This window comes from Lampetra fluviatilis, chromosome 17 (genome assembly GCF_964198595.1).
Source record: "Lampetra fluviatilis chromosome 17, kcLamFluv1.1, whole genome shotgun sequence".
NCBI lineage: Eukaryota > Metazoa > Chordata > Hyperoartia > Petromyzontiformes > Petromyzontidae > Lampetra > Lampetra fluviatilis.
Genome location: NC_136291.1, coordinates 626,230 through 639,728, shown reverse-complemented (window position 1 = coordinate 639,728; position 13,499 = coordinate 626,230). Strand labels below are relative to the sequence as shown.

Sequence of the window (13,499 nt, the reverse complement as noted above, 5' to 3'; positions counted from 1 at the left end):
CCTGCGACTCAGCGTTGCAGCATAGTCCCTGCACGGCGCGGAGTGTACACATCAGCACCGTGCGTATGTTTGCTGAACTTCTTTTGCACCGTACGCAGCCAACCCTGATAATCGGAGGTACGGGGGAGACAAAGGCGGCCGGGCGTGGTTGTGGCCACCCGCTAGCGTGGCGAGCACCATCGTCCGTGCTCGATAACAGCACTTGCCCCAACAACCTGTACAGGCTACACGGGGGATCTTTGTGTTGGTGTGTGTGTGGGTGCCCCCACCCCGTAACTCGTGGCCAGCCCCCCCCCCCCCGCTACACCACCCAGCTACACCCCCCCCCGCTACACCCCCCACGCTACACCCCCCAGCTACACCCCCCCCCCCCCGCTACACCCCCCCCGCTACACCCCCCAGCTACACCCCCCCCCCGCTACACCCCCCACGCTACACCCCCCCGCTACACCGCCCCCCCCCTCTACAGCCGCCAACTCACGTCGGCCTCCCCGCCCCGTGGAGCTCCTCTTCTCTAACGCCCCCCCCCCCCACGTGTCTCTCTCCCTCGCGCGCGCCCCGCAGATCCAGCGAGTTTACTCCTTCCTCGACTACATCATGGGGGGCTGCCAGATCCAGTTCACGGTGAGGACGCGCCTCGTCCCACTCACCCCCCCTCTCCCTCCTCGTCCCACTCTCCCCCCTCTCTCTCCTCGCCCCGCTCTCCCCACTCTCCCTCCTCGTCCCACTCTCCCCCCTCTCTCTCCTCGCCCCGCTCTCCCCACTCTCCCTCCTCGCTCTCCCCCCTCTCCCTCCTCGTCCCACTCTCCCCCCTCTCTCTCCTCGCCCCGCTCTCCCCACTCTCCCTCCCCGCTCTCCCCCCTCTCCCTCCTCGTCCCACTCACCCTCCTCTCCCTCCTCGCCCCGCTCTCCCCCCTCTCCCTCCTCGTCCCACTCACCCTCCTCTCCCTCCTCGCCCCGCTCTCCCCACTCTCCCTCCTCGTCCCACTCTCCCCCCTTTCTCTCCTCGCCCCGCTCTCCCCACTCTCCCTCCCCGCTCTCCCCCCTCTCCCTCCTCGTCCCACTCTCCCCCTCTCTCTCCTCGCCCCGCTCTCCCCACTCTCCCTCCCCCCTCTCCCTCCTCGTCCCACTCACCCTCCTCTCCCTCCTCGCCCCGCTCTCCCCACTCTCCCTCCTCGTCCCACTCTCCCCCCTCTCTCTCCTCGCCCCGCTCTCCCCACTCTCCCTCCTCGTCCCACTCTCCCCCCTCTCTCTCCTCGCCCCGCTCTCCCCACTCTCCCTCCTCGTCCCACTCTCCCCCCTCTCTCTCCTCGCCCCGCTCTCCCCACTCTCCCTCCTCGCTCTCCCCCCTCTCCCTCCTCGTCCCACTCTCCCCCCTCTCTCTCCTCGCCCCGCTCTCCCCACTCTCCCTCCCCGCTCTCCCCCCTCTCCCTCCTCGTCCCACTCACCCTCCTCTCCCTCCTCGCCCCGCTCTCCCCCCCTCTCCCTCCTCGTCCCACTCACCCTCCTCTCCCTCCTCGCCCCGCTCTCCCCACTCTCCCTCCTCGTCCCACTCTCCCCCCTTTCTCTCCTCGCCCCGCTCTCCCCACTCTCCCTCCCCCGCTCTCCCCCCTCTCCCTCCTCGTCCCACTCTCCCCCCTCTCTCTCCTCGCCCCGCTCTCCCCACTCTCCCTCCCCCCTCTCCCTCCTCGTCCCACTCACCCTCCTCTCCCTCCTCGCCCCGCTCTCCCCACTCTCCCTCCTCGTCCCACTCTCCCCCCTCTCTCTCCTCGCCCCGCTCTCCCCCACTCTCCCTCCTCGTCCCACTCTCCCCCCTCTCTCTCCTCGCCCCGCTCTCCCCACTCTCCCTCCTCGTCCCACTCTCCCCCCTCTCTCTCCTCGCCCCGCTCTCCCCACTCTCCCTCCTCGTCCCACTCTCCCCCCTCTCTCTCCTCGCCCCGCTCTCCCCACTCTCCCTCCTCGTCCCACTCTCCCCCCCTCTCTCTCCTCGCCCCGCTCTCCCCACTCTCCCTCCTCGCTCTCCCCCCTCTCCCTCCTCGTCCCACTCTCCCCCCTCTCTCTCCTCGCCCCGCTCTCCCCACTCTCCCTCCCCGCTCTCCCCCCTCTCCCTCCTCGTCCCACTCACCCTCCTCTCCCTCCTCGCCCCGCTCTCCCCCCTCTCCCTCCTCGTCCCACTCACCCTCCTCTCCCTCCTCGCCCCGCTCTCCCCACTCTCCCTCCTCGTCCCACTCTCCCCCCTTTCTCTCCTCGCCCCGCTCTCCCCACTCTCCCTCCCCGCTCTCCCCCCTCTCCCTCCTCGTCCCACTCTCCCCCCTCTCTCTCCTCGCCCCGCTCTCCCCACTCTCCCTCCCCCCTCTCCCTCCTCGTCCCACTCACCCTCCTCTCCCTCCTCGCCCCGCTCTCCCTACTCTCCCTCCTCGTCCCACTCTCCCCCCTCTCTCTCCTCGCCCCGCTCTCCCCACTCTCCCTCCTCGTCCCACTCTCCCCCCTCTCTCTCCTCGCCCCGCTCTCCCCACTCTCCCTCCTCGTCCCACTCTCCCCCCTCTCTCTCCTCGCCCCGCTCTCCCCACTCTCCCTCCTCGTCCCACTCTCCCCCCTCTCTCTCCTCGCCCCGCTCTCCCCACTCTCCCTCCTCGTCCCACTCTCCCCCCTCTCTCTCCTCGCCCCGCTCTCCCCACTCTCCCTCCTCGTCCCACTCTCCCCCCTCTCTCTCCTCGCCCCGCTCTCCCCACTCTCCCTCCTCGTCCCACTCTCCCCCCTCTCTCTCCTCGTCCCACTCACCCTCCTCTCCCTCCTCGTCCCACTCACCCTCCTCTCCCTCCTCGTCCCACTCTCCCCCCTCTCTCTCCTCGCCCCGCTCTCCCCACTCTCCCTCCTCGTCCCACTCTCCCCTCTCTCTCCTCGCCCCGCTCTCCCCACTCTCCCTCCTCGTCCCACTCACCCTCCTCTCCCTCCTCGTCCCACTCTCCCCCCTCTCTCTCCTCGCCCCCGCTCTCCCCACTCTCCCTCCCCGCTCCCCCCCCTCTCCCTCCTCGTCCCACTCTCCCCCCTCTCTCTCCTCGCCCCGCTCTCCCGACTCTCCCTCCCCGCTCTCCCCCCTCTCCCTCCTCGTCCCACTCACCCTCCTCTCCCTCCTCTCCCCGCTCTCCCCACTCTCCCTCCTCGTCCCACTCTCCCCCCTCTCTCTCCTCGCCCCGCTCTCCCCACTCTCCCTCCTCGTCCCACTCTCCCCCCTCTCTCTCCTCGCCCCGCTCTCCCCACTCTCCCTCCTCGTCCCACTCTCCCCCCTCTCTCTCCTCGTCCCACTCACCCTCCTCTCCCTCCTCGTCCCACTCACCCTCCTCTCCCTCCTCGTCCCACTCTCCCCCCCTCTCTCTCCTCGCCCCGCTCTCCCCACTCTCCCTCCTCGTCCCACTCTCCCCTCTCTCTCCTCGCCCCGCTCTCCCCACTCTCCCTCCTCGTCCCACTCACCCTCCTCTCCCTCCTCGTCCCACTCTCCCCCCTCTCTCTCCTCGCCCCCGCTCTCCCCACTCTCCCTCCCCGCTCTCCCCCCTCTCCCTCCTCGTCCCACTCTCCCCCCTCTCTCTCCTCGCCCCGCTCTCCCCACTCTCCCTCCCCGCTCTCCCCCCCTCTCCCTCCTCGTCCCACTCACCCTCGTCTCCCTCCTCGCCCCGCTCTCCCCACTCTCCCTCCTCGTCCCACTCTCCCCCCTCTCTCTCCTCGCCCGCTCTCCCCACTCTCCCTCCTCGTCCCACTCTCCCCCCTCTCTCTCCTCGCCCCGCTCTCCCCACTCTCCCTCCTCGTCCCACTCTCCCCCCTCTCTCTCCTCGCCCCGCTCTCCCCACTCTCCCTCCTCGTCCCACTCTCCCCCCTCTCTCTCCTCGCCCCGCTCTCCCCACTCTCCCTCCTCGTCCCACTCTCCCCCCTCTCTCTCCTCTCCCCGCTCTCCCCACTCTCCCTCCTCGTCCCACTCTCCCCCCTCTCTCTCCTCGCCCCGCTCTCCCCACTCTCCCTCCTCGTCCCACTCTCCCCCCTCTCTCTCCTCGTCCCACTCACCCTCCTCTCCCTCCTCGTCCCACTCACCCTCCTCTCCCTCCTCGTCCCACTCTCCCCCCTCTCTCTCCTCGCCCCGCTCTCCCCACTCTCCCTCCTCGTCCCACTCTCCCCTCTCTCTCCTCGCCCCGCTCTCCCCACTCTCCCTCCTCGTCCCACTCACCCTCCTCTCCCTCCTCGTCCCACTCTCCCCCCTCTCTCTCCTCGCCCCGCTCTCCCCACTCTCCCTCCTCGTCCCACTCTCCCCCCTCTCTCTCCTCGCCCCGCTCTCCCCACTCTCCCTCCTCGTCCCACTCTCCCCACTCTCCCTCCTCGTCCCACTCTCCCCCCTCTCTCTCCTCGCCCCGCTCTCCCCACTCTCTCTCCTCGCCCCGCTCTCCCCACTCTCCCTCCTCGTCCCACTCTCCCCCCTCTCTCTCCTCGCCCCGCTCTCCCCACTCTCCCTCCTCGTCCCACTCTCCCCACTCTCCCTCCTCGTCCCACTCTCCCCACTCTCCCTCCTCGTCCCACTCTCCCCACTCTCTCTCCTCGTCCCACTCTCCCCACTCTCTCTCCTCGCCCCGCTCTCCCCACTCTCCCTCCTCGTCCCACTCTCCCCCCTCTCTCTCCTCGCCCCGCTCTCCCCACTCTCCCTCCCCGCTCTCCTCTCTCTCCCTCCCCGCTCTCTCCCCGCTCTCCCCGCTCTCTCCCCCCGCTCTACCCCAGCTCTCTCTGCTGCACGTGGCGAGTCACCCAGCGCTGTCGAGGCAGTGAAGGTTCGTCTATACTCCTGATGCCGCTACTGCCGCTGCTGCCGCTGCTACAGCTGCTACTACTGCTGCTGCTACAGCTACTACTTCCGCTACTACTGCTACTACTGCCGCTACTACTGCTGCGACTGTTGCTGCTGCTGCTACTACTACTGCTGCTACTGCTGCTACTACTACTGCTGCTACTGCCGCTACTACTGTTGCTACTACTGCTGTAGCTGCTACTACTGCTACTACTACTGCTACTACAGCTGCTACTGCCGCTGACACAGCTGCCACTCCGTTGCGGCCGCATGCGGAGGAGATTCTGCAACGGTCGATTCCTCACGCAGGTGGCGGTGGACTTCACCGCCTCCAACGGGGACCCCAAGAACTCGTGCTCGCTGCACTACATCCACCCGTACCAGCCCAACGAGTACCTCAAGGCGCTCGTGTCCGTGGGGGAGATCTGCCAGGACTACGACAGGCACGGCAGATCGCAGGACGAACCCCCCCCCCCCCTTGCCCCCCCCCCCCTCTCACTTCTCAGAGTCTGAGACCCTAAGCGATCTCCTGCTGCCCCCGTTAACAATTCGGGCATTGGGTGCCGATCGCCCGTTTGCAGCCCTCCAGGGCCAGTGGTGGGAATTCCCCCTTCCCTGTGGCGGGGGGTGAGTCGATCCACGGCACAACCGCCGTCGACCTACCTGCAAAGTGGTACTGATTTTTTGCACCCCCCGAGGGATGATGGACCGATTCGAAACCACCGCCAAACGTGATTTCAACTCACGACCTTCCGAGTGGCCACACAAACCACGTGGGGGCCGGAGAAGTCGCGCGAGTCGGGTCGGGGGCGAGCAGGGGACACACGACCCGGACACAACGGGGACGCGATGGGCAACGCAAGCACACGACGGTTTATAAACGAGCAACCCGTGTACCACGTGCCTCGTGTACCACGTGCCTCGTGTACCGCGTGTCTCGTGTGTCACGTGTACCATGTGTCTCGTGTACCACGTGCCTCGTGTGACACGTGTCTCGTGTACCACGTGCCTCGTGTGACGCGTGTCTCGTGTACCACGTGTCTCGTGTACCACGTGTCTCGTGTGACGCGCGTCTCGTGTGACACGTGTCTCGTGTGACGCGTGTCTCAATGTACCACGTGTACCGCATGTCTCGTGTGTCATGCGTCTCGTGTACCACACGCTTCATGTGACGCGTGTCTCATGTACCACGTGTACCACGTGTCTCGTGTGTCACGTGTCTCGCGTACCACGTGCCTCGCGTACCACGTGTCTCGTGTACCACGTGTCTCGTGTACCACGTGTACCACGTGCCTCGTGTACCACGTTCCTCGTGTACCACGTGCCTCTTATGACGCGCGGCTTTTGTGTTTCTGTTCGCAGTGACAAACTCTTCCCGGCGTACGGCTTCGGAGCCAGGATCCCCCCCAACTACCACGTGCGTCGCACTGCGGGCCGAGCGTGACGTCACAAAGAACGACGATTCGCGTCACGACGATTCTGATGACGATGATCGTTATGACGATTCTGATGACGATTATTATCATGACAGTTCGGATGACAATTAGCGTTATGACGATTCTGATGACGATTATCATTGACGATTCTCATGACTATTACAGTACAATTAATTTTTATTCATGAATTTCACATTAATTATTTTGAACACAATTAGTATAAGTAGGATACTGATTATTCATTAATTTAAAATTATGATTGTGATGCTACTTCCTCTAGGACCCTAATTATTACATAATTCATAAGAGTTGTGACATTTGACGATTATGATCGTCATTATCATAATGATGAGTTCAAGTGTGGGCTACCCTGGCCCAATGTGTAAGAGTGGCCCAAGTCCTCCAGCTCGCTCTGGTGGAGGACCTTGCAGGGCTGCGCCTTTAACCTGTTCACCCTGGGTACCCTCTGCTGCGGCGCGCTTCCGAGGCGTCCACCCGGCATGGGCCGAGTCCCACGCACGTGGCACGGAGCACGTGGCCACTCGCTTCAGCGTGGCCACAATCAGACACGTGACGCGTCCGTCACTCCGTTGGCCACGCGGCCTTAATCCTGCTGGGACTGCATCGTTACAGCAGCATTGGTTCAGCATGAGCACCACTCTGAAGCGATGGTTCCCAAATTCGCTGTCTCATCGGTTGGTCTCGTTCGCAGGTTTCCCACGACTTTGCGCTCAACCTCAACCTGGACAACCCCGTGTGCGAAGGTACAGCTCGCTGATTCCATCACCAACATCATCACGGTTACGGTTACCATCGTGCACGGTGCCATTATACTCGATTGTTATCGGCGAGTTATGGGGGTGATGTTGATATACAGTCTACATGTTGATATACAGTCTACGTGTTGCTATACAGTCTACATGTTGATATACAGTCTACGTGTTGTTATACAGTCTACATGTTGCTATACAGTCTACATGTTGATATACAGCCTACATGTTGATATACAGTCTACGTGTGAACATCGCCACTGGGGAGACAGCGGTTCTGATCACCCACCCCCTCGTGTGCCGTGCCGGCCTTCACAGGTGGTGCTCGCTCACAGCACTTACCCCAAAATTATGTTAAGGCTACACGGGGGACATTTGTATTTGTGTTTTTCTTTTTAACGGAGTCCCGATTTTAAACATATTCATGTTTGGGGTCTGCCCCTCTAGCCCTGCCCCTCTAGCCCCCTGCCCCTCTAGCCCCCTGCCCCTCTAGCCCTGCCCCTCTAGCCCTGCCCCTTTAGCCCTGCCCCTCTAGCCCTGCCCCTCTAGCCCCCTGCCCCTCTAGCCCTGCCCCTCTAGCCCCCTGCCCCTCTAGCCCCCTGCCCCTCTAGCCCTGCCCCTCTAGCCCTGCCCCTTTAGCCCTGCCCCTCTAGCCCTGCCCCTCTAGCCCCCTGCCCCTTTAGCCCTGCCCCTCTAGCCCCCTGCCCCTGGCAGTCTCAGTCATCACAAACGATCTTCATCGTGGATGAGGATCCTCGTGAATTCTCGTCGTCGAGATTCTGCATTGCAGTGGTCGTGCTCCGACTTCGTCGTTCACGATGAGCGTGATGACTATAATCTGAATGTTTGACATCATTCATCACCACCACCATGACTCGTGATGACGATCATCGTCAGACAAGTAAACACGCGGATAATTGCTGTGGTCTTTCTCGTCACCATAATCATAACAAATCTCAAACCCATGAATATGCATCGCCTTGATCACAATAATTACCATTTGCATAATGATAATACATCATCAAGCCGTGACGCAGCATCGTCATCATCGTCATCATCCTCTTTCTTCGCCTGAGTCTGAATGGAATTGTGACACTCTCAGGGGGGTGGGGGGAGCGGGTGGGGGGGGTGGAGCGGGTGGGTAGCAGCGCTGGACTGTGAGTGACGGTGCGGGGTGGCCTTCATCAGCAGTGGATAGAGAGTGGCTCGCGACGACGACGGTGGTGATGGCACGGGTAGCCACTGCATTGCCCGCTGCTGATGTTACTGCTGCTGCCACCCCCCCCCCCCCCAGGCATCCAGGGCGTGGTGGAGGCCTACCAGAACTGCCTGCCCCAGATCCAGCTGTACGGGCCCACCAACATCGCCCCCATCATCAACAAGGTGGCCAAGTTCGCCATCGAGGAGGAGAACACCAAGCAAGCCTCGGTACCCCCCCCTCCTCCTCCACCTCGTCATCATCGTCACCCTCAGTCCCCCCACCCCACATCCTCATTCCCCCCCCTCGTTCCTTCTCCGGCTCCCCCCACTCCTCCACGCGCCTCCTCCCCCACATCCCCCATATCCCCCTCCACCCCCACCGTGTGAGCAGCTCAAGGCCGCGCTCACGCCACCATCGCGGGGGGGGCGAGGTGGGGAGGGGGGCGAGGGGGGGGGCTCTGCCCTTGACAAGAGCGATCACTTTGAGTCTCTGCGTTGGCTGTGATATTTGTTGAGATCTGCTGCGGTTATTGATGTCTGTTGATGTTTGTTGTTGTGGTTATTGATGTCTGTTGATGTTTGTTGTTGTGGTTATTGATGTCTGTTGATGTTTGTTGTTGTGGTTATTGATGTCTGTTGATGTTTGTTGTTGTGGTTATTAATGTCCGTTGATGTTTGTTGTTGTGGTTATTAATGTCTGTTGATGTTTGTTGTTGTGGTTATTGATGTCTGTTGATGTTTGTTGTTGTGGTTATTAATGTCTGTTGATGTTTGTTGTTGTGGTTATTAATGTCTGTTGATGTTTGTTGTTGTGGTTATTGATGTCTGTTGATGTTTGTTGTTGTGGTTATTAATGTCTGTTGATGTTTGTTGTTGTGGTTATTGATGTCTGTTGATGTTTGTTGTTGTGGTTATTAATGTCTGTTGATGTTTGTTGTTGTGGTTATTGATGTCTGTTGATGTTTGTTGTTGTGGTTATTAATGTCTGTTGATGTTTGTTGTTGTGGTTATTAATGTCTGTTGATGTTTGTTGTTGTGGTTATTGATGTCTGTTGATGTTTGTTGTTGTGGTTATTAATGTCTGTTGATGTTTGTTGTTGTGGTTATTGATGTCTGTTGATGTTTGTTGTTGTGGTTATTAATGTCTGTTGATGTTTGTTGTTGTGGTTATTGATGTCTGTTGATGTTTGTTGTTGTGGTTATTAATGTCTGTTGATGTTTGTTGTTGTGGTTATTGATGTCTGTTGATGTTTGTTGTTGTGGTTATTAATGTCTGTTGATGTTTGTTGTTGTGGTTATTGATGTCTGTTGATGTTTGTTGTTGTGGTTATTGATGTCTGTTGATGTTTGTTGTTGTGGTTATTGATGTCTGTTGATGTTTGTTGTTGTGGTTATTGATGTCTGTTGATGTTTGTTGTTGTGGTTATTAATGTCTGTTGATGTTTGTTGTTGTGGTTATTGATGTCTGTTGATGTTTGTTGTTGTGGTTATTGATCTCTGTTGATGTTTGTTGTTGTGGTTATTGATGCTGTTGCTGCTTGTAAGAATAGTTGTTTATCGTTGTTGACGTATGTTGATGTTTGTTATGGTTATTGATGTTGTTGATGTTTGTTGTTGTGGTTGTTGATGTTGTTTGATGGTTGTTGCTGTTGTTGATGTCATTGTCATCATTGACCCAGCGCTGTGGAGGCAGTAGCGAGGGTGGGTGGATCACACACAGACGTTGTTGTGAAACTCCATTCACGTGGGCGTCAGGGAGGAGAAGGCGACACAGCAGAGTGCGGACTAATCACCATCTGTTTACATTTGTACAGGGATTGAGTGTTGCCCCCTCGCACGCGTGGGGGCTTTTTTCGCGTGTTCCGGTTTCCTCCCACGTGTATAATAGTAATAATAATAAACATCTCTCGTCGCTCAATCAGCAGAAGACATCTGACGAATAAAACGGAGCAGCAGCAGCGGGACCCTACTGAGTCATGGGACTTGGGATGGCTCTCCTTGATTGCTCCTCTTATACCGTTACCAGTAATCGGGTTCAATGGTCATCATCACCATCATCACTCTCGTTGTCGTGATGACGACTGAACCCTGGTGTGGTGGTGGTGGTGGTGGTGGCGGTGGTGGTGGTGGCGGTGGTGGTGGCGGTGGTGGTGGCGGTGGTGATGGCGGTGTCCGTGCGGCCGAGCAGCAGTACTTCATCCTGCTCATCCTCACGGACGGCGTGGTCACCGACATGGCGGACACGCGCGAGGCCATCGTGCGCGCCTCCCACCTGCCCATGTCCATCATCATCGTGGGCATCGGCAACGCCGACTTCACCGACATGCAGATCCTGGACGGGGACGACGGCGTGCTGCGCTCGCCGCGCGGGGAGCCCGCGGCCAGAGACATCGTCCAGTTCGTGCCCTTCCGCGACTTCAAGAGCGTGAGAGCGTCCTCCACCACCACCGCCACCACCGCCGCCACCACCACCACCGCTGCCACCACCACCGTCGCCACCGCCACCACCGCCACCACCACCGCCACCACCGCCACCCCCACCGCCACCACCACCGCCACCACCGCCACCCCCACCGCCACCACCACCGCCACCACCACCACCACCGTCACCACCGCCACCCCCACCGCCACCACCACCGCCACCACCACCACCACCGTCACCACCACCACCACCGTCACCACCGCCACCCCCACCGCCACCACCGCCACCGCCACCACCACCACCGCCACCCCCACCGCCACCACCGCCACCACCACCACTACCGTCACCACCACCACCACCACTGCCACCCCCACCGCCACCCACCACCTGCCCATCTCGGTCGATGGCAGTGAAGTGTGTTGACGAGTGACGACGACGAGTGACAACGAGCCGCGCGTGTCTCCCGCGTGACCACGTGGTGCGTGCAGGCGTCCCCGGCGGCGCTGGCCAAGTGCGTGCTGGCGGAGGTGCCGCGCCAGGTGGTCGACTACTACGGCAGCCGCCGCGTGGAGCCCTGCAGCCCCTGTCTGCACTCGCAGCGCGTGCCCTCCACGCTCGCCCTCTAGGCAGCCTCGGGACGTGCCCTCTGCCCTGCCCCTATAGACGTAGGGCACACTCTCTACCCTGGCCTCATTGATACAGGCGTGGCGTCTATCGTGCCCTTATAGACACGTGGGCAGGGCTGAGGGAGGGAGGGAGGGGCTACCAGCTTGCCACGTGTCCTTGTTGAGCCGTCCAGACGAGTGTCAGAATCCCTTAATCCCCTCTGCTGAACGGAGTCCTGCCGTCACCTGGGGGGTGACGGGATGAACGTGAATGGGGGGCGGAGGAGAGCGGGCAGGGCTAGGGGTGGGGAATTCCTCCACCACCATGCCCTCTGAGATTCCATGCTCTCTGAGAGGCCATGCCCTCTGACAGGCCATGCCCTCTGACAGGCCATGACCTCTGATAGGCCACGCCCTCTGACAGGCCACGCCCTCTGAGAGTATCGCCCCCACCTGCCCCCCCCGCCCCAACCCCCGCCATGTGAACAGACAGTCCGCACCGGCGTGCGACAGTTCCCAGGGCAGAAAATTGGTTTTCTTAAAAACGTTTACATATTCCTCATGAAATATGAATCCCAAATAGTATTTAACTTACAATTGCCCGAAAATATATATATATCATGGGCGTCGTTTCGGCCAAACAGCCCTTCGAGGCAGCGAGACGTGCCGGAGACACGGCGTGATGGTTGGAGGCTGCACTCTACACCACAGACACAGACACGGGGTGGTGGTTGGAGGCTGCACTCTACACCACAGACACAGACACGGCGTGATGGTTGGAGGCTGCACTCTACACCACAGACACAGACACGGCGTGATGGTTGGAGGCTGCACTCTACACCACAGACACGGCGTGATGGTTGGAGGCTGCACTCTACACCACAGACACAGACACGGCGTGATGGTTGGAGGCTGCACTCTACACCACAGACACAGACACGGCGTGATGGTTGGAGGCTGCACTCTACACCACAGACACAGACACGGGGTGGTGGTTGGAGGCTGCACTCTACACCACAGACACAGACACGGGGTGGTGGTTGGAGGCTGCACTCTACACCACAGACACAGACACGGGGTGGTGGTTGGAGGCTGCACTCTACACCACAGACACAGACACGGGGTGGTGGTTGGAGGCTGCACTCTACACCACAGACACAGACACGGGGTGGTGGTTGGAGGCTGCACTCTACACCACAGACACAGACACGGGGTGGTGGTTGGAGGCTGCACTCTACACCACAGACACAGACACGGGGTGGTGGTTGGAGGCTGCACTCTACACCACAGACACAGACACGGGGTGGTGGTTGGAGGCTGCACTCTACACCACAGACACAGACACGGGGTGGTGGTTGGAGGCTGCACTCTACACCACAGACACAGACACGGCGTGGTGGTTGGAGGCTGCACTCTACACCACAGACACAGACACGGGGTGGTGGTTGGAGGCTGCACTTTACACCACAGACACAGACACGGCGTGGTGGTTGGAGGCTGCACTTTACACCACAGACACAGACACGGGGTGGTGGTTGGAGGCTGCACTTTACACCACAGACACAGACACGGCGTGGTGGTTGGAGGCTGCACTCTACACCACAGACACAGACACGGGGTGGTGGTTGGAGGCTGCACTCTACACCACAGACACAGACACGGGGTGGTGGTTGGAGGCTGCACTCTACACCACAGACACAGACACGGCGTGGTGGTTGGAGGCTGCACTCTACACCACAGACACAGACACGGGGTGGTGGTTGGAGGCTGCACTCTACACCACAGACACAGACACGGGGTGGTGGTTGGAGGCTGCACTCTACACCACAGACACGGCGTGGTGGTTGGAGGCTGCACTCTACACCACAGACACAGACACGGCGTGATGGTTGGAGGCTGCACTCTTCACCACAGACACAGACACGGGGTGGTGGTTGGAGGCTGCACTCTACACCACAGACACAGACACGGGGTGGTGGTTGGAGGCTGCACTCTACACCACAGACACAGACACGGGGTGGTGGTTGGAGGCTGCACTCTACACCACAGACACAGACACGGGGTGGTGGTTGGAGGCTGCACTCTACACCACAGACACAGACACGGGGTGGTCTGATGGCCATGCGGGCGGCCAACGAGAGGCGGCGCAATGCCGACCGAGTCAGCTACCGATGCAGGCGCCGGGGTTGCTGCTTCTGCTGCTACTTGCGCGCCACTGCCGACAGCAGCGAGTTTCTTTTT

The 13,499-nt window shown here is 60.6% G+C and overlaps 1 protein-coding gene across 1 annotated transcript in view; it reads left to right on the top strand.

Annotated features, from left to right (window-relative positions):
* LOC144936793 (copine-4-like) overlaps positions 1 to 12,045 on the top strand; it is a 38,989-nt gene extending 26,944 nt beyond the window's left edge. The window contains exons 12-16 of the mRNA XM_078863938.1: positions 6,188 to 6,242; positions 6,974 to 7,025; positions 8,326 to 8,459; positions 10,420 to 10,656; positions 11,142 to 12,045. Coding sequence (XP_078720064.1) covers positions 6,188 to 6,242; positions 6,974 to 7,025; positions 8,326 to 8,459; positions 10,420 to 10,656; positions 11,142 to 11,279 — 616 coding nt within the window. The 3' untranslated portion in view covers positions 11,280 to 12,045. The remainder of the gene's footprint in view (positions 1 to 6,187; positions 6,243 to 6,973; positions 7,026 to 8,325; positions 8,460 to 10,419; positions 10,657 to 11,141) is intronic.
* The last annotated feature ends 1,454 nt before the right edge of the window (positions 12,046 to 13,499 follow it).